Genomic DNA, 24,911 nt, shown 5'->3' with positions numbered 1-24,911 from the left:
CTGGGACTGAGTTGTTTAGGCTGGACGCGTCTTGACCCCATCTTTTGCTCCGTCTCGTGGTGTAGCCTCCATACAAAGGGGGGGGGGGGGGTGAACCCAACACCCAAACCCTTGTTCAGATCCTCAGATCCCCTGCCAAACCGGGAGCATCTGCCGCTGGGTCAGGAGCTGGCATTAGAACGCATTAGCGATGGGAGAGCCCCCAGTCCCTCCCCCAGTCCCTCCACCAAACCCCTCCCTGAGTCCCCTCCCCACCCGGACATCTCAAGCAGGGTGATCACCTGGCTAAGGCTCTGGATCCGAACACACACACTCACTCATACAGATACACACACACACAACCCCCCCGTCCATATGTACTCTGCCCCCCAACCCAACCCAATCCTCCCTCCATGCTGAATAAATGGACTAGATATTTGGGATTATTTGGGCTGTGTGAATATTGCTTTCAACAGAGGGATGTCATTCAAAGATCTCCCAGATTGACAGTAACATTTCAACAGGATTGATTCCCAGAAGACAACTGTGACAACTGTGTTGTGAATATAAAAACGGTGTTGTGATTATAAAAACGGTGTTGTGAATATAAAAACGGTGTTGTGATTATAAAAACGGTGTTGTGAATATAAAAACGGTGTTGTGATTATAAAAACGGTGTTGTGAATATAAAAACGGTGTTGTGATTATAAAAAACGGTGTTGTGAATATAAAAACGGTGTTGTGATTATAAAAACGGTGTTGTGATTAAAAAAAACGGTGTTGTGATTATAAAAACGGTGTTGTGATTATAAAAACGGTGTTGTGATTATAAAAACCGGTGTTGTGATTATAAAAAACGGTGTTGTGATTATAAAAAACGGTGTTGTGATTATAAAAAACGGTGTTGTGATTATAAAAACGGTGTTGTGATTATAAAAAACGGTGTTGTGAATATAAAAACGGTGTTGTGAATATAAAAACGATGTGGTGTAAATAAAAACGGTGTTGTGAATATAAAAACTGTGTTGTGATTATAAAAACTGTGTTGTGAATATAAAAACGGTGTTGTGATTATAAAAAACGGTGTTGTGATTATAAAAACGGTGTTGTGATTATAAAAAACGGTGTTGTGAATATAAAAACGGTGTTGTGAATATAAAAACGGTGTTGTGAAAATAAAAACGGTGTTGTGAATATAAAAACTGTGTTGTGAATATAAAAACTGTGTTGTGAATATAAAAACTGTGTTGTGATTATAACAGAACATTTTATCAGCGTGCGATCTGGGTTCATCCTTAAATAATCCAAAAACCCCTATGGGAATGTGTCTCTGGTTCCTTTCACTAAAGGTTAACAACATTAGCTATGTGAATATGTACCAGCACTAAGTACACTATAAACCACAATATTACATTAAATAAAATGACTGCAGTGAAGAGATTCACAGCATCATATGTGTTTTCACTGTAGATGATGAACCTGTGTTATACTGCTGCTGTGTTTTCACTGTAGGAGATGAACCTGTGTTATACTGCTGTTGTGTTTTCACTGTAGGAGATGAACCTGTGTTATACTGCTGCTGTGTTTTCACTGTAGGAGATGAACCTGTGTTATACTGCTGCTGTGTTATACTACTGCTGTGTTTTCACTGTAGGAGATGAACCTGTGTCATACTGCTGTTGTGTTTTCACTGTAGGAGATGAACCTGTGTTATACTGCTGCTGTGTTATACTACTGCTGTGTTTTCACTGTAGGTGATGAACCTGTGTTATACTGCTGCTGTGTTTTCACTGTAGGAGATGAACCTGTGTTATACTGCTGTTGTGTTTTCACTGTAGGAGATGAACCTGTGTTATACTGCTGTTGTGTTTTCACTGTAGATGATGAACCTGTGTTATACTGCTGCTGTGTTTTCACTGTAGATGATGAACCTGTGTTATACTGCTGCTGTGTTTTCACTGTAGATGATGAACCTGTGTTATACTGCTGCTGTGTTTTCACTGTAGATGATGAACCTGTGTTATACTGCTGCTGTGTTTTCACTGTAGATGATGAACCTGTGTTATACTGCTGCTGTGTTTTCACTGTAGATGATGAACCTGTGTTATACTGCTGCTGTGTTTTCACTGTAGGAGATGAACCTGTGTTATACTGCTGTTGTGTTTTCACTGTAGATGATGAACCTGTGTTATACTGCTGCTGTGTTTTCACTGTAGGAGATGAACCTGTGTTATACTGCTGCTGTGTTTTCACTGTAGATGATGAACCTGTGTTATACTGCTGCTGTGTTTTCACTGTAGGTGATGAACCTGTGTTATACTGCTGCTGTGTTTTCACTGTAGATGATGAACCTGTGTTATACTGCTGCTGTGTTTTCACTGTAGAAGATGAACCTGTGTTATACTGCTGCTGTGTTTTCACTGTAGGTGATGAACCTGTGTTATACTGCTGCTGTGTTTTCACTGTAGGTGATGAACCTGTGTTATACTGCTGCTGTGTTTTCACTGTAGGAGATGAACCTGTGTTATACTGCTGTTGTGTTTTCACTGTAGATGATGAACCTGTGTTATACTGCTGCTGTGTTTTCACTGTAGGAGATGAACCTGTGTTATACTGCTGCTGTGTTTTCACTGTAGGAGATGAACCTGTGTTATACTGCTGCTGTGTTTTCACTGTAGGAGATGAACCTGTGTTATACTGCTGCTGTGTTTTCACTGTAGGAGATGAACCTGTGTTATACTGCTGCTGTGTTTTCACTGTAGGTGATGAACCTGTGTTATACTGCTGCTGTGTTTTCACTGTAGGAGATGAACCTGTGTTATACTGCTGCTGTGTTTTCTTTTAGAAATGCAGTGTGTATGTGTCAGACAGTGACATGTGGTCTGTGCAATGACTGATAACAGGGTTTGGTGTGACAGAGAGACGAGGCCAGACAGGCAGACAGGCAGACAGGCAGGCAGACAGTCTGTGGGGAATACACTGAGACAGGACTGGTACTCCATGCAGTGAAAGTAATACTGTGTCTGTGATACCTTTGGTACAGAGTTGAGCATCTGCTACGCTGTTTCATCCTCCACAGAGAGAGACAAGAGCAGACGGCTATAAACACACACACTACCACTCTCCCATGATGAGAGGACACACACACCCTGAAGCACAAACACACACACACACACACAGGCACACACAAACTCCGATTCACTCAAGCTCTCCCTTGATGGAACTCACATGGTCATTTAGTGGCACACTTAAACACTCTCCTACTCATCTAACTCAACTACTGTCTCCCATGATTCAATTAAAACAGTCAATCACAAACTGCCTTATCCACCATGTCCTGTATCCTTCACCACAAAACCTCGATCCCTTACTGGTTCATTCACCCACCCATTCATCCAGTACATCCAGTAAATCCACCCAACCCACTTTCTCTCGAACTAATTCACTTGACTCGGCCGGTGGGAAGTTTTCTCCACCTCAAACTAAGTTTACAAAGACCAACAACAGAAAACATGGTGGACTAAGCTAGGCTGAGCAAGGGACTGCTATCTGTTCAGAGGAGCTGGAGAGAAGGTAGTGTCTCCATGGATACACAGGGTGACTTAATGGAAAGGCTGTTAATGTGTAACAAAATACACTCCTCCAGTCAGCTAGCAGGCAGGGACCAGGGTAACATAATACACTCCTCCAGTCAGCTAGCAGGCAGGGACCAGGGTAACATAATACACTCCTCCAGTCAGCTAGCAGGCAGGGACCAGGGTAACATAATACACTCCTCCAGTCAGCTAGCAGGCAGGGACCAGGGTAACATAATACACTCCTCCAGTCAGCTAGCAGGCAGGGACCAGGGTAACAAAATACACTCCTCCAGTCAGCTAGCAGGCAGGGACCAGGGTAACATAATACACTCCTCCAGTCAGCTAGCAGGCAGGGACCAGGGTAACAAAATGCACTCCTCCAGTCAGCTAGCAGGCAGGGACCAGGGTAACATAATACACTCCTCCAGTCAGCTAGCAGGCAGGGACCAGGGTAACATAATACACTCCTCCAGTCAGCTAGCAGGCAGGGACCAGGGTAACATAATACACTCCTCCAGTCAGCTAGCAGGCAGGGACCAGGGTAACATAATACACTCCTCCAGTCAGCTAGCAGGCAGGGACCAGGGTAACATAATACACTCCTCCAGTCAGCTAGCAGGCAGGGACCAGGGTAACATAATACACTCCTCCAGTCAGCTAGCAGGCAGGGACCAGGGTAACATAATACACTCCTCCAGTCAGCTAGCAGGCAGGGACCAGGGTAACATAATACACTCCTCCAGTCAGCTAGCAGGCAGGGACCAGGGTAACATAATACACTCCTCCAGTCAGCTAGCAGGCAGGGACCAGGGTAACATAATACACTCCTCCAGTCAGCTAGCAGGCAGGGACCAGGGTAACATAATACACTCCTCCAGTCAGCTAGCAGGCAGGGACCAGGGTAACATAATACACTCCTCCAGTCAGCTAGCAGGCAGGGACCAGGGTAACATAATACACTCCTCCAGTAAGCTAGCAGGCAGGGACCAGGGTAACATAATACACTCCTCCAGTCAGCTAGCAGGCAGGGACCAGGGTAACATAATACACTCCTCCAGTCAGCTAGCAGGCAGGGACCAGGGTAACATAATACACTCCTCCAGTCAGCTAGCAGGCAGGGACCAGGGTAACATAATACACTCCTCCAGTCAGCTAGCAGGCAGGGACCAGGGTAACATAATACACTCCTCCAGTCAGCTAGCAGGCAGGGACCAGGGTAACATAATACACTCCTCCAGTCAGCTAGCAGGCAGGGACCAGGGTAACATAATACACTCCTCCAGTCAGCTAGCAGGCAGGGACCAGGGTAACATAATACACTCCTCCAGTCAGCTAGCAGGCAGGGACCAGGGTAACATAATACACTCCTCCAGTCAGCTAGCAGGCAGGGACCAGGGTAACATAATACACTCTTCCAGTCAGCTAGCAGGCAGGGGACCAGGGTAAACATAATACAGTCCCCCAGTCAGCTAGCAGGCAGGGACCAGGGTAACATAATACACTCCTCCAGTCAGCTAGCAGGCAGGGACCAGTGTAACATAATACACTCTTCCAGTCAGCTAGCAGGCAGGGGACCAGGGTAAAGTCCTTAATACAGTACCCCAGCAGCTAGCAGGCAGGGACCAGGGTAACATAATACACTCCTCCAGTCAGCTAGCAGGCAGGGACCAGGGTAACATAATACACTCCTCCAGTCAGCTAGCAGGCAGGGACCAGGGTAAAGTCCTTAATACAGTACTCCAGTCAGCTAGCAGGCAGGGGACCAGGGTAATGTCCTTAATACAGTACTCCAGTCAGCTAGCAGGCAGGGGACCAGGGTAAAGTCCTTAATACAGTACTCCAGTCAGCTAGCAGGCAGGGACCAGGGTAAAGTCCTTAATACACTCCTCCAGTCAGCTAGCAGGCAGGGGACCAGGGTAAAGTCCTTAATACAGTACTCCAGTCAGCTAGCAGGCAGGGGACCAGGGTAAAGTCCTTAATACAGCACTCCAGTCAGCTAGCAGGCAGGGACCAGGGTAAAGTCCTTAATACACTCCTTCAGCAGGCACAGCACAACACAGACAGAGTAATATCATTCACAGGATATGACCACACGCTGGACTCTTATAAAACAGATTAAGTTATATGCCGTAAAACTACACTGCTCAAAAAAATAAAGGGAACACTTAAACAACACAATGTAACTCCAAGTCAATCACACTTCTGTGAAATCAAACTGTCCACTTAGGAAGCAACACTGATTGACAATAAATTTCACATGCTGTTGTGCAAATGGAATAGACAGGTGGAAATTATAGGAAATTAGCAAGACACACCCAATAAAGGAGTGGTTCTGCAGGTGGGGACCACAGACCACTTCTCAGTTCCTATGCTTCCTGGCTGATGTTTTGGTCACTTTTGAACGCTGCCGGTGCTTTCACTCTAGTGGTAGCATGAGACGGAGTCTACAACCCACACAAGTGGCTCAGGTAGTGCAGCTCATCCAGGATGGCACATCAATGCGAGCTGTGGCAAGAAGGTTTGCTGTGTCTGTCAGCGTAGTGTCCAGAGCATGGAGGCGCTACCAGGAGACAGGCCAGTACATCAGGAGACGTGGAGGAGGCCGTAGGAGGGCAACAACCCAGCAGCAGGACCGCTACCTCCGCCTTTGTGCAAGGAGGAGCAGGAGGAGCACTGCCAGTGCCCTGCAAAATGACCTCCAGCAGGCCACAGATGTGCATGTGTCTGCTCAAACAGTCAGAAACAGACTCCATGAGGGTGGTATGAGGGCCCGACGTCCACAGGTGGGGGTTGTGCTTACAGCCCAACACTGTGCAGGACGTTTGGCATTTGCCAGAGAACACCAAGATTGGCAAATTCGCCACTGGTTCCCTGTGCTCTTCACAGATGAAAGCAGGTTCACACTGAGCACACGTGACAGACGTGACAGAGTCTGGAGACGCCGTGGAGAACGTTCTGCTGCCTGCAACATCCTCCAGCATGACCGGTTTGGCGGTGGGTCAGTCATGGTGTGAGGAGGCATTTCTTTGGGGGGCCGCACAGCCCTCCATGTGCTCACCAGAGGTAGCCTGACTGCCATTAGGTACCGAGATGAGATCCTCAGACCCCTTGTGAGACCATATGCTGGTGCGGTTGGCCCTGGGTTCCTCCTAATGCAAGACAATGCTAGACCTCATGTGGCTGGAGTGTGTCAGCAGTTCCTGCAAGAGGAAGGCATTGATGCTATGGACTGGCCCGCCCGTTCCCCAGACCTGAATCCAATTGAGCACATCTGGGACATCATGTCTCGCTCCATCCACCAACGCCACGTTGCACCACAGACTGTCCAGGAGTTGGCGGATGCTTTAGTCCAGGTCTGGGAGGAGATCCCTCAGGAGACCATCCGCCACCTCATCAGGAGCATGCCCAGGCGTTGTAGGGAGGTCATACAGGCACGTGGAGGCCACACACACTACTGAGCCTCATTTTGACTTGTGTTAAGGACATTACATCAAAGTTGGATCAGCCTGTAGTGTGGTTTTCCACTTTAATTTTGAGTGTGACTCCAAATCCAGACCTCCATGGGTTGATAAATTGGATTTCAATTGATTATTTTTGTGTGATTTTGTTGTCAGCACATTCAACTATGTAAAGAAAAAAGTATTTAATAAGATTATTTCATTCATTCAGATCTAGGATGTGTTATTTTAGTGTTCCCTTTATTTTTTTGAGCAGTGTATTTATACTGAACAAAAATATAAAGGCAACATATAAAGTGGTGGTCCCATGTTTCAAGAGCTGAAATAAAATATCCCAGAAATGTTCCATACGCACAAAAATATAAATTTTCTTAAATTTTGTGCACACATTTGTTTACATCCCTGTTAGTGAGCATTTCTCCTTCACCAAGATAATCCATCTGGGAGACAAATGGCACTACTTTGGGCCACATGTCACTTTGAGCCTCAGCACACATGACTGCCTGTTACAATTATACCTGGATAGCCTAACACAATGGTACACAGAGCACTCTGCTCTCCCTCTCCTTCTCTCTCGCTCTGTTTTCCATTGGGGGATTATGTATCTTGTTTTATTGTGAAGCTGTTGTTAAGTCAGTGGTGCTGCTGAATAATTTCTCCCTTAGGGGGAATAGAAACTGTGGCACGCTGGACTACAGGAGCTCTCACCTGTTACAGAGGGAACGGTGAATCCCTGCACCCTCGTTTCCCAGGGAGCCTCTAATAATGTCGTACAATGGAGGGAGTGTCCCAGCTGACAGTTAAACACAAAAGGTGTTGCTCTAAAACTCGTCTCCCTCCTTGCCTTTTTATCAACCCCTCTTTCTCCTTTCCTAGAAACGGATTCTGAATGCTGGAAATCAAATGGGGACATTGCCTTGGCCAGTGCTGGGCCATCGCAGTGACAAGCCATGTGATGTGGTCTGACACATGAGGTGGTGTGGTCCAGCTGAGGGTGTCAGCCACCAAATTAAACCAGCCGTCAGTCGTGTGATAATGTCTCCAGCCCGGTCACAGACAGACCAACGTGTGCAAGAGGCCAGAGCTAACAATGGCAACACCTGTACAAGGCAGGATGTCTGTGTCTTTCTGATACCCTTGGCCTTGTGCGAGCAAGCAACACTGTGTAGACCTACAATCGCCTTCATGGCATTTTTAAAGCCTCCTTTCATTCACAGATTAGTGGTCCGTCTATCGGGCAGGTCAATCAGACCAGCATCGCCACCAGGCCGTCTCCCCTCTCCGGACAGATAATGTGGCCTTGGTGCTCTTGTCAAAGTGGATGGTCACACTCCTGCATCAAGTTGAACTTTATTGTTGTTGCCGCTAAAGGCCCTCGGGGGGAAGAAAAGAGAGAGCGAGAAGGAGAGGACAAAAAGAGAGAGAGAAGGGAAAAAGCTCAGAGTTCAACTAAAAGGTCATCCCAGTTGATGCACTGACCATTGTCCTCTAAAATGAATTGATATGTGCATTGGAATAAGTCTTTTGATAAGATGTAGTGTAAGAGCTACATAAAACACCCTAGCAAAGTTGTTTAACAACAGAATGGAGAGGATTCTTTTTAACCCTTTATGTTTTAACTCTTTGTATAGAGCCTATATGAATATATGAATGATTCATGTGGCTATTATTGGATCTTATATAAGATTATATATCTCTTGTTGATAAGGGCAAAAAGGTCTGTTATTTTCCTAATTTACTTACCTACTTACTTAGGCCTCATAGCGCCAGGTGAAGGCTAAGGCCTCTACATTATGCTTCTAATACCACGCTTTAATAGCGACAATGTTTTGAGCCGCAGTGGATCTTTGTCAGGTTTAACCATATTCACTCATACACCGGATAGGTGCAGTGAAATGTGTTGTTTTACAGAGTCAGTCATAGTAGTACAGCACTCCTGGAGTTAATTAGGGTTAAGTGCCTTCCTCATGGGCAAATCTGCTGGTTTTTCACCTTGTCGGCTCGAGTATTCAAACCAGCGACCTTTCGGTTACTGGCCCAACGCTCTAACCACTAGGCTACCTGCCGCCCAACAACCAATGTCTCTTGTTGATATCATTTAATATACTGCTCAAAAAAATAAAGGGAACACTTAAACAACACATCCTAGATCTGAATGAAAGTAATAATCTTATTAAATACTTTTTTCTTTACATAGTTGAATGTGCTGACAACAAAATCACACAAAAATAATCAATGGAAATCCAATTTATCAACCCATGGAGGTCTGGATTTGGAGTCACACTCAAAATTAAAGTGGAAAACCACACTACAGGCTGATCCAACTTTGATGTAATGTCCTTAAAACAAGTCAAAATGAGGCTAAGTAGTGTGTGTGGCCTCCACGTGCCTGTATGACCTCCCTACAACGCCTGGGCATGCTCCTGATGAGGTGGCGGATGGTCTCCTGAGGGATCTCCTCCCAGACCTGGACTAAAGCATCCGCCAACTCCTGGACAGTCTGTGGTGCAACGTGGCGTTGGTGGATGGAGCGAGACATGATGTCCCAGATGTGCTCAATTGGATTCAGGTCTGGGGAACGGGCGGGCCAGTCCATAGCATCAATGCCTTCCTCTTGCAGGAACTGCTGACACACTCCAGCCACATGAGGTCTAGCATTGTCTTGCATTAGGAGGAACCCAGGGCCAACCGCACCAGCATATGGTCTCACAAGGGGTCTGAGGATCTCATCTCGGTACCTAATGGCAGTCAGGCTACCTCTGGCGAGCACATGGAGGGCTGTGCGGCCCCCCAAAGAAATGCCACCCCACACCATGACTGACCCACCGCCAAACCGGTCATGCTAGAGGATGTTGCAGGCCGCAGAACGTTCTCCACGGCGTCTCCAGACTCTGTCACGTCTGTCACGTGCTCAGTGTGAACCTGCTTTCATCTGTGAAGAGCACAGGGCGCCAGTGGCGAATTTGCCAATCTTGGTGTTCTCTGGCAAATGCCAAACGTCCTGCACGGTGTTGGGCTGTAAGCACAACCCCCACCTGTGGACGTCGGGCCCTCATACCACCCTCATGGAGTCTGTTTCTGACCGTTTGAGCAGACACATGCACATTTGTGGCCTGCTGGAGGTCATTTTGCAGGGCTCTGGCAGTGCTCCTCCTGCTCCTCCTTGCACAAAGGCAGAGGTAGCGGTCCTGCTGCTGGGTTGTTACCCTCCTACGACCTCCTCCACGTCTCCTGATGTACTGGCCTGTCTCCTGGTAGCGCCTACATGCTCTGGACACTACGCTGACAGACACAGCAAACCTTCTTGCCACAGCTCGCATTGATGTGCCATCCTGGATGAGCTGCACTACCTGAGCCACTTGTGTGGGTTGTAGACTCCGTCTCATGCTACCACTAGAGTGAAAGCACCGCCAGCATTCAAAAGTGACCAAAACATCAGCCAGGAAGCATAGGAACTGAGAAGTGGTCTGTGGTCCCCACCTGCAGAACCACTCTTTTATTGGGGGTGTCTTGCTAATTGCCTATAATTTCCACCTGTTGTCTATTCCATTTGCACAACAGCATGTGAAATTTATTGTCAATCAGTGTTGCTTCCTAAGTGGACAGTTTGATTTCACAGAAGTGTGATTGACTTGGAGTTACATTGTGTTGTTTAAGTGTTCCCTTTATTTTTTTGAGCAGTGTATATACTGTAGTAGTGCAAATACACTGCCGCTGTCTTACATCAAAAGCAGAATTGGAAATAGATTTGGTGAAAACTATTCTGTACAGTGAGGCTTTTTTAACAGGAGCCTAGACTTAGTTTCATAAGATGATCTATTCTGCATATTCCTAACCAAAAAATGCCAGCTAATATCAAATTGTTGTTTTTAATAGCAGACAATCTAGAATCTTTTGTTTTAGCTTATTCAGTGTCCTGTAGGCTGCCTCCAGACATGTTGTTTTAATTATGTTAATTTATTCATGTTAAAGTACTCGCAGTCCTCTCACACAAAAACCCAAAGCTCGCATCCCAAATGGCACCCTATTCCCAACATAGTGCACTACTTTTGACCAGAGGCCTATGGGTCTTGGTCAAAAGTAGTTCACTATATAGAGAATAGGGTGCCATTTGGAATTTAGCCAAGGATTTGGATCCTCTTCAGGCTGAGGGAGATACAGCTTTAAAAATTGGCTGTGCCAAAGTTGTACTGTATCCCAAATAGAACCCTCTTTCATAGGTAATGTAGTGCACTACTTTTGAACTGGGCCCATGGGGTTCTAGTCAAAAGTAGTGAACTATATAGGGCATAGGGTGCCATTTGGGACACATCCTTGTTTTGTCTGAGGAACAGAACAGGGAAGACGGAACAGAGCTTCACAGAGAGGAGCAGAGAGGCCTGTGAAAGGAGAGATGGTGTAATCCAGGCTAGATTGAGCTAACAGAACAACAATCCTCTTTAATCTTAGATGACTAATGTACCTACTGAGTGTAGGTGTTACATCATCATGTTGTATTAGCTGGCTGCTGCAGTTAGCTACGAACATTACAGGGATTATGCACAGACTGACAGTGTCACTAACTGGGGCTGTCTAGGTTGTCTAAGCTACACCTGGTAGAGCTATCTCTAAACCAGGTTTCTCACTTACAGAAACAGTCAGACTCCAACATACATTCTATGCACACACTGTATATTAGTCAAAATGTCTGGGGTGGATATTAAATTGTCAGCCATGTAGTAGATTCATTGAGAGGTGTTGGATATGGCCACTTTTTTGTGTGACGGCCATGGCATTGCCTGAAGAGGAGGAGGAGGGTGGGAAAGAGGAGGAGGGTGGGAGAGAGGAGTAGTAGGGTGGGAGAGGAGTAGATGAGGTGGTAGGAGGAGTAGTGGATAAGGAGGAGGGTGGGAGGGAGGAGGGGGTGGGAGAGAGGAGGAGGGAGGGAGGGAGGAGGAGGAGGGGGAGGGAGGGTGGGAGAGAGAGAGGAGGAGGGGGAGGGAGGGTGGGAGAGAGAGAGGAGGAGGGAGGGAGGGAGGAGGGGGAGGGAGAGAGGAGGGGGAGGGAGGGTGGAATGAGGATGAGGAGGTGTTGGCCACAAGGGCCTGAAGAACAGGTTGATGGTGGCCACCCTGTAGTTAGTAATTATCTGTCGTTCTACGGAGCTGATGGGGGGAGACAGGGAGACAGGCTGTCAGGACCAGAGCAGCCCAGCATGGCCCTCAGAGACAGGTGTCCCCATCATGGGAGGTCTCTTCCTGGAGACACTCGGAGGGCCAATCACCACATAGTGGTGGTGGTGCAACTCTAGCCTTATATTTAACTCATATTCAGATATAATGCTCGCTCTAGTGCCACTGTAACTACTAACTGCTGTTGGAATGGTTCCATCCTTTTAGAAAAAGTATCTCAGGTTTCATCAACAATATCTTAAGGGCCCTTTCCAATCCTCTTGTTTGTTAGCATGATATAAAGTGAACAATTGTTGGGATGTGTTGTGTTAACCTGAGCATGTAATCTCTATGCTTGGAACACATGGGAGCTTATCCTGTCTGGTAATATGTCACTAAGTTGTATGACATATCTAGCAACACAAACTTCCAGGACACTTCCAGCGCTGCTTTTTTATATTTCATGGTTTGAATTTCTACACAGGTTTTACCAAAACATCTGTGTGAATCTTTTTCACTTGCTGCTTAAAATAAGTCGTAAAAAAATCACAATAGGAAGATATTGGAGACTGTATTTGTGTGACAACCTGTAAAAAGACTGTGATATCCTAATGACTATAGTGATCGATAATTATCAGTGAACTTTAAGAGGCCAAATATACAAGCCTGCCTCAAAATCATTGTGGGCTGTTGCACTTAACAAAATCACTGCAAACGGCTGTCTACCATAAACAGCTTGATATGTTTGCTGTTCAAATATTTGTCAAAACCATGGCCCACTTAGGGTAGTACAGTTGAGTTTGGGGCCATAGGTTCAGTCACATAAAAATGCACTACTCAGTCGTACCAAATACTGTATGGGTTTACCTGACCCAGATTAAGCCTAGCCTTAGACTAAAAAGCAGAATCACCATTGAGTCTAGAACTAGGCTCAATCTTTGTCAGAGAAATCAGTCCTGTGTTTAATAAAGTATTTTTTGTGAAGGACACTGACACTTACCACTGAGTATCTCCTTAAGTTTTTTGAACCAGATCTCACAGTGGTCCACGCTCATGTTGTTGAAGTGAATGGCATGGTCCTTCAGCTTGGGCCCCTTCTTCTTACAGTGGAACAGAGTGATGCCCAGGAGAGTGCCCCCTGTCTCCTGGCCCGCAGAACGCCGTCTCTTCACCTTCACTCCAAACACATCCTTCAGCTCCACGTACTCTGTCCTCCTCAGAGTTTCCGACTGACCTGGAACACAGAGAGACAGATGATATTATATGCTACAGGCAACGTATATAAAAGCTAAGGAACAAACACAACCTTCAGCTCCATGTACTCTTTACGACTCAGCGTCTCCGATTGACCTGGAGATACACAGGAAGAAAGAATATGATATAGCTAAATATTGTATTGCAAATATTGCAGGAGCCCTTCACTAGGATGCTGCCATAATTGCTGCCGGAATTCCTGTTTGACACGTGGTTAAAGCTCGCAGCCCGGGAGCTGCCCATAGACCACGACTCTCTCATAGCCTTGACCCAACAGATCGATGGCCGGCTTCGGGAACGTAGGAGGGAGAGGAGGTCTGTTCCCAGTCACACTCGCTCATCCACGATTCCCACCTCGCCTCCGAGGAATCACGGAAGCTCCCGAAGTCTAGATGGCTGGGAGAATCCAATGTCACCCGAGTTCCCTCGGGAATCACAGAAGGCAGTCGACCCGTTTCCTTCGGAGCCCATGCAACTGGACAGGGATTGATTGTCTCCTGTTGAACGCTTGCGCAGACTGAGCACCAAGCGCTGTCTGTATTGTGGTACTACAGGACATTAGATATCTACCTGTCCATTAAAAGACAAGGCTCATCAGCAGATACGAGTATGCTGGTGAGCCGTACGGGGAGTTTACAATCTCCCCTTACTCGTACCCCTCTTCATTCCATCCTGCTGTGAGGTGACGGGTCCAAATCTCTCCGGGTGCTCATTGACTCTGGGGCCGATGAGAGTTTTATGGACACTACCCTGGTGTCGGAGCTGGGTACCTCCACACATCCCCTCTGCATTCCCATGGACGTCACTGCGCTGGATGGGCGCTCTATTGGCAGAGTTACCCACAATACGGTTCCTATCAACCTGCGAATGTCAGGTAATCACAGTGAGTCTATGCCGTTCCTGATCATCAAATCACCTTATGTAGCCGTGGTTTTGATGGCTCCAGAGGAACAATCCCCTGATCGACTGGGCTTTTGGATCTATCATAGGTTGGAGCCCGTTATGTTACATGCATTGTCTGAAGTTTATTCAGATGGATTCTGACAAGGTTAGAGCGATGGTGGATTGGCCTCAACCCACATCCAGAGTGCAGCTGCAACGTTTTCTAGGGTTTGCTCATTTCTACAGCAGCTTCATCCGGTGTTACAGCACCCTGGCTTCCCCCCTCTCAGCACTCACCTCTCCCAAGATTCCTTTCACGTGGTCTCCAGCAGCTGGCCGGGGTGACCGGGTGTTTTTGGACCTCAAGCATCGATTCACTACAGCTCCCATCTACAGCTCCCGTCTTTGTCTTTGTCTTGTCCCATGTATATATCTTTTTCTTCGCATTCTTTTTAATATTTTTCCTAAATCTCAACTTCAAAATACTCTCCTGCAACCCGCCTCACCCAATGTGGTGTGGATCTGTTTGTTTTCTAAAGTATTTCTAGTTACATCAGAACTGGAATATCTCAACTGAAGCTAGCTAGTTAACTAGCTAGTTAGTCAGCTAACCACTGCTAGCGGTCATTAGCTAACCTTTAGCTCGGAAAGCTCTCACCAGTTCGTACAATGCATTTCAAACCAGAGCATACCGGACCTATTTTTCTCTCCATATCCACGGATTCCTACCGCAAACTCTGAACCTTTTCATCTGGATCATCGCAGCTATCTAACCACAACCCGGGCTGACTACTCCTGGCTAATGTTTCCGTCCCAGAGCAAGCACCAATTAGCCTGGAGCTAGCCCACGCTAGGCCAATCTCCCGGTGAGGGCACCTGGGCTACTCCTGAAGCCCACTCCTCGGTTACATTATCCGGACCCCTTCTACTGCCGGTACGGGACACGGAACCCCGCCGATCCTTCACGACTGTAATACCGACATAATCTGCATGAGGATTCCAACAGGTCCCTCAGGTGCGACGTCCCCTGAAGGCCCATTCTGCTAACCGCGGCCTGCTAGCTATCTAGAGCATATTAGACTGTTAGCTGATCCATCGGCCAGTTTCTTGGACCACTATACCCATTTTGCCAACTGGACTTGGACCCCTACTAATTCCACGACTGGTCACCGCACGAGGAGGCAAAAACAGACTTTTCCCACATCGCCACGTCCCTCTAAGGCCCTTCTGCTAACTTGCTAGCCCTGGCCTGCTAACTGCTAGCTTGCTAGCCCCGGCCTGCTAACTGTCTGAATCGCCGTGCCCCCAGCCAGCCCAACCACTCACTGGACCCATACGGTTCACTTGGCTGCGCATCCCTCTCCCTAATATCAATATGCCTTGTCCATTACTGTCCTGGTTAGTGCTTACTGTCTTATTTCACTGTAGAGCCTCTAACCCTGCTCAATTTGCCTTAACCTGTTGGGGGTAGGGGGCAGTATTGACACGGCCGGATAAAAAACGTACCCGATTTAATCTGGTTACTACTCCTGCCCAGTAACTAGAATATGCATATAATTATTGGCTTTGGATAGAAAACACCCTAAAGTTTCTAAAACTGTTTGAATGGTGTCTGTGAGTATAACAGAACTCATATGGCAGGCAAAAACCTGAGAAGATTCCTTACAGGAAGTGCCCTCTCTGACAAGATCTTGTTCTTCTTGTCTCTGTTTATTGAAGACTGAGGATCTTTGCTGTAACGTGACACTTCCTACGGCTCCCATAGGCTCTCAGAGCCTGGGAAAAAGCTGAATGATATCGAGGCAGCCTCTGGCTGAAACACATTATCGCCTTTGGCAAGTGGCCGATCAGAGGACAATGGGCTTAGGCGCGTGCACGAGTCGACCCCGTGCTTTATTTTCTTTCCTCTTTTTACCTAAACGCAGATTCCCGGTCGGAATATTATCGCTTTTTTACGAGAAAAATGGCATAAAAATTTATTTTAAACAGCGGTTGACATGCTTCGAAGTACGGTAATGGAATATTTAGATTTTTTTTGTCACGAAATGCGCCGTGCTCGTCACCATTCTTTACCCTTTCGGATAGTGTCTTGAACGCACGAACAAAACGCCGCTGTTTGGATATAACTATGGATTATTATGGACCAAACCAACATTTGTTATTGAAGTAGAAGTCCTGGGAGTGCATTCTGACGAAGAACACCAAAGGTAATAACATTTTTCTTATAGTAAATCTGACTTTGGTGAGTGATAAACTTGCTGGGTGTCTAAATAGCTAGCCCTGTGATGCCGGGCTATCTACTGAGAATATTGCAAAATGTGCTTTCACCGAAAAGCTATTTTAAAATCGGACATATCGAGTGCAAAGAGGAGTTCTGTATCTATAATTCTTTAAATAATTGTTATGCTTTTTGTGAACGTTTATCGTGAGTAATTTAGTAAATTTTTAGTAAATTCACCAGAAGTTTGCGGGGGGTATGCTAGTTCTGAACGTCACATGCTAATGTAAAAAGCTGGTTTTTGATATAAATATGAACTTGATTGAACAAAACATGCATGTATTGTATAACATAATGTCCTAGGTGTGTCATCTGATGAAGATCATCAAAGGTTAGTGCTGCATTTAGCTGTCTTCTGGGTTTTTGTGACATTATATGCTAGCTTGAAAAATGGGTGTCTGATTATTTCTGGCTGGGTACTCTGCTGACATAATCTAATGTTTTGTTTTCGTTGTAAAGCCTTTTTGAAATCGACAGTGTGGTTATATTAACGAGAGTCTTGTCTTTAAAATGGTGTAAAATAGTCATATGTTTGAGAAATTGAAGTAATAGCATTTCTAAGGTATTTGAATAACGCGCCACAGGATTCCACTGGCTGTTACGTAGGTGGGACGAAATCGTCCCGCCGGCCCTAGAGAGGTTAACCAACCATGTTGTTCCACCTCCCACATATGCGATGACGTCACCTGGTTGAAACGTCTCTAGAGACTATATCTCTCTCATTTTTACTCAATGCCTAGGTTTACCTCCAATGTACTCACATCCTACCTTACCCTTGTCTGTACACTATGCCTTGAATCTATGCTATCGTGCCCAGAAACCTGCTCCTTTTACTCTCTGTTCCGAACGTGCTAGACGGCCAGTTCTTATAGCCTTTAGCCATACCCTTTTCCTACTTCTCCTCTGCTCCTCTGGTGATGTAGAGGTTAATCCAGGACCTGCAGTGCCTAGCTCCACTCCTACTCCCCAGGTTCTCTCATTTGTTGACTTCTGTAACCATAAAAGCCTTGGTTTCATGCATGTTAACATTAGAAGCCAACTCCCTAAGTTTGCTTTATTCACTGCTTTAGCACACTCTGCCAACCCGGATGTCCTAGACGTGTCTGAATCCTGGCTTAGGAAAACCACCAAAAACCCTGAAATGTCCATCCCTAACTATAACATTTTCCGCCAAGATAGAACTGCCAAAGGGGGCAGTGTTGCAATCTACTGCAAAGATAGCCTGCAGAGTTCTGTCTTACTATCCAGGTCTGTACCAAAACAATTGGAGGTTCTACTTCTAAAAATTCACCTTTCCAGAAACAAGTCTTTCACCGTTGCCGCTTGCTATAGACCACCCTCTGCCCCTAGCTGTGCCCTGGACACCATATGTGAATTGTTTACCCCCCATCTATCTTCTGAGGTCGTGCTGCTAGGTGACCTAAACTGGGACATGCTTAAAACCCCGGCCATCCTACAATCTAAACTAGATGCCCTCAATCTCACACAAATTATCAATGAACACACCAGGTACAACCCCATATCTGTAAACACGGGCACCCTCATAGATATCATCCTAAATAACTCGCCCTCCAAATGCAACTCTGCTGTTTTCAACCAAGATCTCAATGATCACTGGCTCATTGCCTGCATCCGTAATTGGTCTGCGGTCAAACGACCACCCCTCATCACTGTCAAACGCTCCCTAAAACACTTCAGCGAACAGACCTTTCTAATCGACCTGGACGGGGTATCCTGGAATGACATTGACCTCATCCCATCAGTAGAGGATGCCTGGTTATTCTTTAAAAGTGACTTCCTCACCAACTTAAATAAGCATGCCCCATTCAAAAAATTTTGAACCAGGAATAGATATAGCCCTTGGTTCACTCCAGACCTGTCTCCCCTTGACCAGCACAAAAACATCCTGTGGTGTTCTGCATTAGCATCGAATAGTCCCCGTGATATGCAACTTTTCAGGGAAGTTAGAAACCAATATACACAGGCAGTTAGGAAAGCTAAGACTAGCTTTTTCAAACAGTAATTTGCATCCTGTAGTACAAACTCAAAAAAGTTCTGGGACACTGTAAAGTCCATGGAGAATAAGAGCACCTCCTCCCAGCTGCCCACTGCACTGAGGCTAGGAAACACTGTCACTACCGATAAATCCACTATAACTGAGAATTTCAACAAGCATTTTTCTACAGCTGGCCATGCTTTCCACCTGGCTACCCCTACCCCGGTCAACAGCCCTGCACTCCCCACAGCAACTCACCCAAACTTCCCCCACTTCTCCTCCTAAATCCAGATAGCTGATGTTCTGAACGAGCTGCAAAATCTGAACCCCTACAAATCAGCCCTTTGTCTTAGGTTTTGAGGACCACCCCTCTCCCCCGATGGCCATCCGGCATCTCCTGAGTGTTCAACCTTGGGGAAGGGGATTCCAGTACCTGGTTGACTAGGAGGGTTATGGCCCAGAGGAGAGGTGCTGGGTCCCCGCTAGGAACATCCTGGACTCATCACTGAGTTCCACCGCTGTCACCCCGGTAGAACACCCGGGGGGGGTACTGTCACACCCTGATCCGTTTCACCTGTCTTGTGCTTGTCTCCACCCCAACACCAAGTGTCTGCCATTTGTCCCCATTATCGCCTGTGTATTTATACCTGTGTTTTCTGTTTGTCTGTGCCAGTTCGTCTTCCTGTTTTTCTAGTTTTGTTTTCTAGTCTTCCCAGTTCTGACCATTCTGCCTGCCGTTCTGTCTCTGATTGCCTTCAATTACTGACCTCTGCCTGCCCTTGACCAGCCATTTGCTTGCCCCCAGTTTTTATAATAAATATCTGAGATTCAAACTGTCAGCCTCCTGTGTCTACATCTGGGTCTTATCCTGAGTCGTTATATCTTTAGTGTCTTGTTCTCTGTGGCGCTCCTGCTGAGGACAATCAAACACAATTTAACAGCTCTGAAATCTTTGTCCAAGAAGGCTGACCTGTCCTGAATGTGATTCACTCTCTTCCCTAAATGAGTCTGTCTCCCTTCATGTGAAACCCTTTCTTCATTAGTAAAATCCCAAACCCCGGCTCCAGCCTGCTCCTCAGTGTTTCAGAACATGAACTACCATCTATCCTCTCACATTACTGAATGGTGCAGGGAAGAGCGGGACAAACCGGCTGCCACCATCTGTTCCTGGTGTTCAGGCTTCTTCCAGACTTGGGTTCAAATACTATTTGAAATCTTTCAAATACCATGAGCATTTGCTCTAGCCTGCCTGAAGTGCCATATGGGCGGGGTTTGCAGTTGTGGGACTATTCTATTGGTTCCATTACGCCAGGCAAGTTCAATGAAAGTACATACAATGTGTACAAAACATTAAGAACGCCTGCTCTTTCCATGACATAGTTTTCACCTGGATTCACCTGGTCAGCCTATGATTCCTTATCGATGTCACTTGTTAAATCCATTTCAACCAGTGTAGATGAAGGGGAGGAGACCAGTTAAAGAAGGATTTTTAAGCCTTGAGACAATTAAGACATGGATTGTGTATGTGTGCCATTCAGAGGGTTAATGGGCAAGACAAAATATTTAAGTACCTTTGAACGGGGTATGGTAGTAGGTTCCAGGCACACCGTTTTTTGTCAAGAACCAAAACACTGCTGGGTTTTTCACGCTCAACAGCTTCCCGTGTGTATCAAGAATGGTCCCCCTCCCAAAGAACATCCAGCCAACTTGACAACTGTGGGAAGCATTGGAGTCAACATGGGCCAGCATCCCTGTGGAACGCTTTTGACACCTTGTAAATTCCATTCCCCGACGAATTGAGTCTGTTCTGAGGGCAAAAGGGGGGGATGCAGCTCAATATAAAGTACTTGTTGAAATGATTTCAGAGTAGCCTATTTGAACCCAGGTCTGCTATGCTCAGGCTTCTTCTCCTCTAACTCCTCAATATCATTATATTGATCTAACTTCTCCGTCTCACTCCATTGTTGGTGGCTGCAAAAAGAAGCAAGCCAATTTAATTAGAGGGAATAAAGATCATCTCCCCCGACTGACAGAGAGAGCTGGCTGGAGACAGGGACCAAATGACAAACAGGGCTGTGTTAACAACAGTGATATACTTACAGGGGAAAAGGCCACTGAGAGAAGGGGGGTAGAGGGGTAGGTGAATTGTTTTGGGAAAGGGGGGAAGAGTGTACCTCCTCACCCACCTCCTTCGCACTCTCCTCTCCAACAATACAGTGATGTACAGGGGAAAAGTTACTAAAGGAAGGGAGGTAGTTTTGGTAAAGCGTGGAGAGGGAGGTTTGGCTTATGATTTCCCCCCTGTCCCAAAACTACCCTCCCTCACCTCCAACATTACAGTAAGCTGGTGCTGGCACCCTGTCCTGTCTGAATCAATCTTGGCACATCTGCCTGATTCAGACCGTAAACAGGATTATAGGGGGACTCATCCGCTTGACGCTAATTGGGTTCGCAGTTTCTGCACATGCCCAATCTTTCAGGTGCTACTCTGCTCTGCATATAAAGATTCACTCCATACAGAAAGGGCTGCTCATGCCTTCATTCAGGCCCAGATTCACATTAACAAAGTTGGCTGGCTGAGAGTTGTTTGGAACTTGGTTTGGGTTATTTAGGGTTTTGGCACTTAAATCTGTGAAACTAATTAGGAAGAGTTAAGGGTGGATTTGGTTTGTATGGGATGCAAACATAGTCCCTAATGGATTATCCTTCATCATTTCCAAGTCATGGCATTAAATTACAGTCCAATAATATGTTATGTTCTAGACTATAGAGGATGGGAATATTTTTAAAACTCAGGTTTTATCTATCTATTTTAAGTGACTGTGATAGAAGAAGCCACATCACTACTGAAAATGAAAACAGACGGGTGCATCTCTCTCTCTCATAAATTTTGGGCGGGAAAATACAAAGGATTACTCACTACTATCAACAACTAGTCATTATGTTACAACCTGTGCTGTTCACTGAGTAACACCTGAGAGGTTGGTGTTAGACAGGTGTGTGTGTGTGTAGAAATGCTTTGATTGATAAAAACTAAATACATTGATGGACTGCATTTGCCAGAAAATACTATCCTGTAGTTTCCTATCCTGTCGTTACTATCCTGTAGAATCAAGACGATACATCATGATTGTTGGAAGAGTAAGTGACAGATTGAGAGGACTAATCTGTAGTCATATTTGCGCCACAATTTATGACAGTGAAATTAATTAGCTGAACGGTACAGTGAGTACAGTAACCACAGTGAGGGTTCAGAATGTGTGTGACCCCTCCATATTACAAGAGGGACAGATAGACAGAGGATGCATCCCAAATGGCATACTATTCCCTATATAGTGAACTACTTTTGACCAGAGCCCAATGGGCCTGGTCAAAAATAGTGCACCAAATAGGGAATAGGGTGCCATTTGGGACTGACAGTGTCACAGTCTAATTGCACAAAGGGAACAAACAGACACTGGCGTATGCTCTGATTGCTTCCTGGGTGCTTCAAAACAGCAATATAAAAATTGAAATATTGGGTTTCACTGTGTGTGTGTGTGTGTGTGTGTGTGTGTGTGTGTGTGTGTGTGTGTGTGTGTGTGTGTGTGTGTGTGTGTGTGTGTGTGTGTGTGTGCGTGCATGTGGACGCGTAGGCAGACCACCGAAGGCACAGGTGGAAAATATGATCCTAGGCACCACACTGTGAACCACACAACATGGGGGGAAAGAAGAGCATTACACTGACCTGGCACAGACTGGCTATGCTTGGACACTTGTCAACACAACAAACATCAGACTCATCTGGGACTCAGAGCACTCTACTGTACGAAACAACAGCGACTACATCTGAAATAAGACAAAGAGAAGTTTAATCTGAGGAGAAAAACATGTTTTAGAGATAACTATGTCTTAGTTATCTCTAAAACATGTTGTTATTCTCCTTAAACTGCTCTTTGTCTTGTAGCCATTGTTGTTGATCACACATTAACACATTGAATGAAGAAGAACCCAACAGAGATTCATATTTACACATCTACTGTAACGTACAGATTTACAAAAAAAAGTAATTTCTTGATATCAGATGAAATGCATGTTTGAAAATGGGTTTTGAATTGATGCGTTGTGTCCATACATTAACAATACATTATTTAACGGTACGTGATATGCTTTGCCCCGTCTGCTGCAAGCAGGAGCAGTGTTGGGGAGAATCTTGTCTCCATCTGGCAGCAATTCCGTTTTCTAGAGCTCCTCACTGTGCCCCAAATGAAGCGGTGTACCCATCATGTCCTTTCAAATCAGAATCATGTTCATCAGAGAAAGACACAAGTCAGGCTGGAGAGAAGAGTTTAGAGATATAAGATATATCAGAACTGCTCTAATTCTACCGTATTTCTATGGACCAGTGTGCCTGTCATTGTTTGACTGAGTTGATTAGATTCATTTTGGGGTAAAGCAAATATTAACATACAGTGCCAGTCAAAAGTTGACACACCTACTCATTCATGGATTTTTCTTTATTTTTACTATTTTCTACATTGTAGAATAATAGTGAAGACATCAAAACATTGAAATAACACATATGGAATCATTTAGTAACCAAAAAAAGTGTTAAACAAATCAAAGTATATATTTACATTTTAGATTCTTCAAAAAGTAGCCACCCTTTGCTTTGATGACAGCTTTGCACACGCATGGAATTCTCTCAACCAGGAGTTCCCACATATGCTGGGCACAGTTTGGCTGCTTTTCCTTCAATCTGCAGTCCAACTCATCCCAAACCATCTCAATTGGGTTGAGGTCGGGTGATTGTGGGGGCCAGGTCATCTGATGTCCCACTAAGCGCAAACCAGATGGGATGGCGTATCGCTGCAGAATGCTGTGGTAGCCATGCTGGTTAAGTGTGCCTAGAATTCTAAATAAATCACTGACAGTGTCACCAGCAAAGCACCCCCACACCATCACACCTCCATGCTTTACGATGGGAATCACACATGCAGAGATCATCCATTTACCTACTCTGCGTCACACAAAGACAAAGCGGTTGGAACCAAAAATCTCACATTTGGACAGATTTCTACCGGTCTAATGTCCATTGCTCGTGTTTCTTGGACCAAGCAAGTCTCTTCTTCTTGTTGGTGTCCTTTAGTAGTGGTTTCTTTGCAGCAATTCGACCATGAAGGCCTGATTCACGCAGTCTCCTCTGAACAGTTGATGTTGAGATATGTCTGTTAAATGAACTCTGTGAAGCATTTATTTTGGCTGCAATCGGAGGTGCAGTTAACTCTAATGAACTTATCCCCTGCAGCAGAGGCAACTCTGGGTCTTCCTTTCCTGTGGCAGTCCTCGTGAGAGCCAGTTTTATCATAGCGCTTGACGGTGTTTGCTACTGCACTTGAAGTTCTTGATATTTTCCAGATTGACTGACTGTCTTAAAGTAATGATGGACTGTCATTTCTCTTTGCTTATTTGAGCTGTTCTTGCCATAATATGGACTTTTACCAAATAGGGCTATCTTGTATATACCACCCCTACCTTGTCACAAACGCATTAAGGAAAGAAATTCCACAAATTAACAAGGCACACCTGTTAATTGAAATGCATTCCAGGTGACTACCTCATGGAGCTGGTTGAGAGAATGCCAAGAGTGTGCAAAGCTGTTAACAAGGCAAAGGGTGGCTACTTTGAAGAATCTCAAATATAAAACATATTTTGATTTGTTGAACAATTATTTGGTTACTACCTGATTCCATATGTGTTATTTCATAGTGTTGATGTCTTCACTATTATTCTACAATGTTGAAAATAGTAAAAATAAAGAAAAACCCTTGAATGAGTAGGTGTGTCCAAACTTTTGACTGGTACTGTATATCAGGAACAAGTGAGGCCCTTGTATGGAGCGTTGCGGGACACCACACTAGATTATTTTAGGCCCCCGAAAGAATTCCATCAATGTCACATTATTATGTTTTATCGTATTTTGTGTTCAGATTTAAAGGCATTATGACATCCAACTTTTCATCACAATTATATGACTATACTGAATTATATCACAAATTGAATGGCTGCTTTCAGCACACCTTGATAATGTTTGAGTATTCCCAAAATGTACTCAGGATTCAACTGTAAATCCATCAGAGCAGGGAGAGCCCCCACAGGTTTATCTATCTTTCAGATAAGATCTCTGGAGACATAGTGGATATATAATATATATCTATAGTCAGACTCTAGAGAGGAGAGGCTCTATGTTATTTGACCCTGTGTGTCAACTACGTGTTGTATTGATCCTTATACAGCCGTGACCCATAACATATGGGCTGAACATAGACTCTGCTGTGTGGCCTGGAGCAGATATAT

General features: G+C 45.4%; 1 protein-coding gene across 2 annotated transcripts in view; it reads right to left on the bottom strand.

The window, feature by feature from the left end:
• The window catches only part of LOC106582268 (CERK like autophagy regulator), a 105,492-nt gene that overhangs the window by 63,394 nt on the left and 17,187 nt on the right, over positions 1–24,911 (bottom strand). For both annotated transcript variants that reach the window (XM_045704726.1, XM_045704725.1), the window contains exon 2: positions 13,166–13,399. In XM_045704726.1, coding sequence (XP_045560682.1) covers positions 13,166–13,399 — 234 coding nt within the window. The remainder of the gene's footprint in view (positions 1–13,165; positions 13,400–24,911) is intronic.

The sequence above is a fragment of the Salmo salar genome, chromosome ssa21, assembly GCF_905237065.1.
Source record: "Salmo salar chromosome ssa21, Ssal_v3.1, whole genome shotgun sequence".
Taxonomy (NCBI): domain Eukaryota; kingdom Metazoa; phylum Chordata; class Actinopteri; order Salmoniformes; family Salmonidae; genus Salmo; species Salmo salar.
Note: the sequence above shows the minus strand (reverse complement) of the source record. Positions and strands in the feature narration are given on the sequence as shown.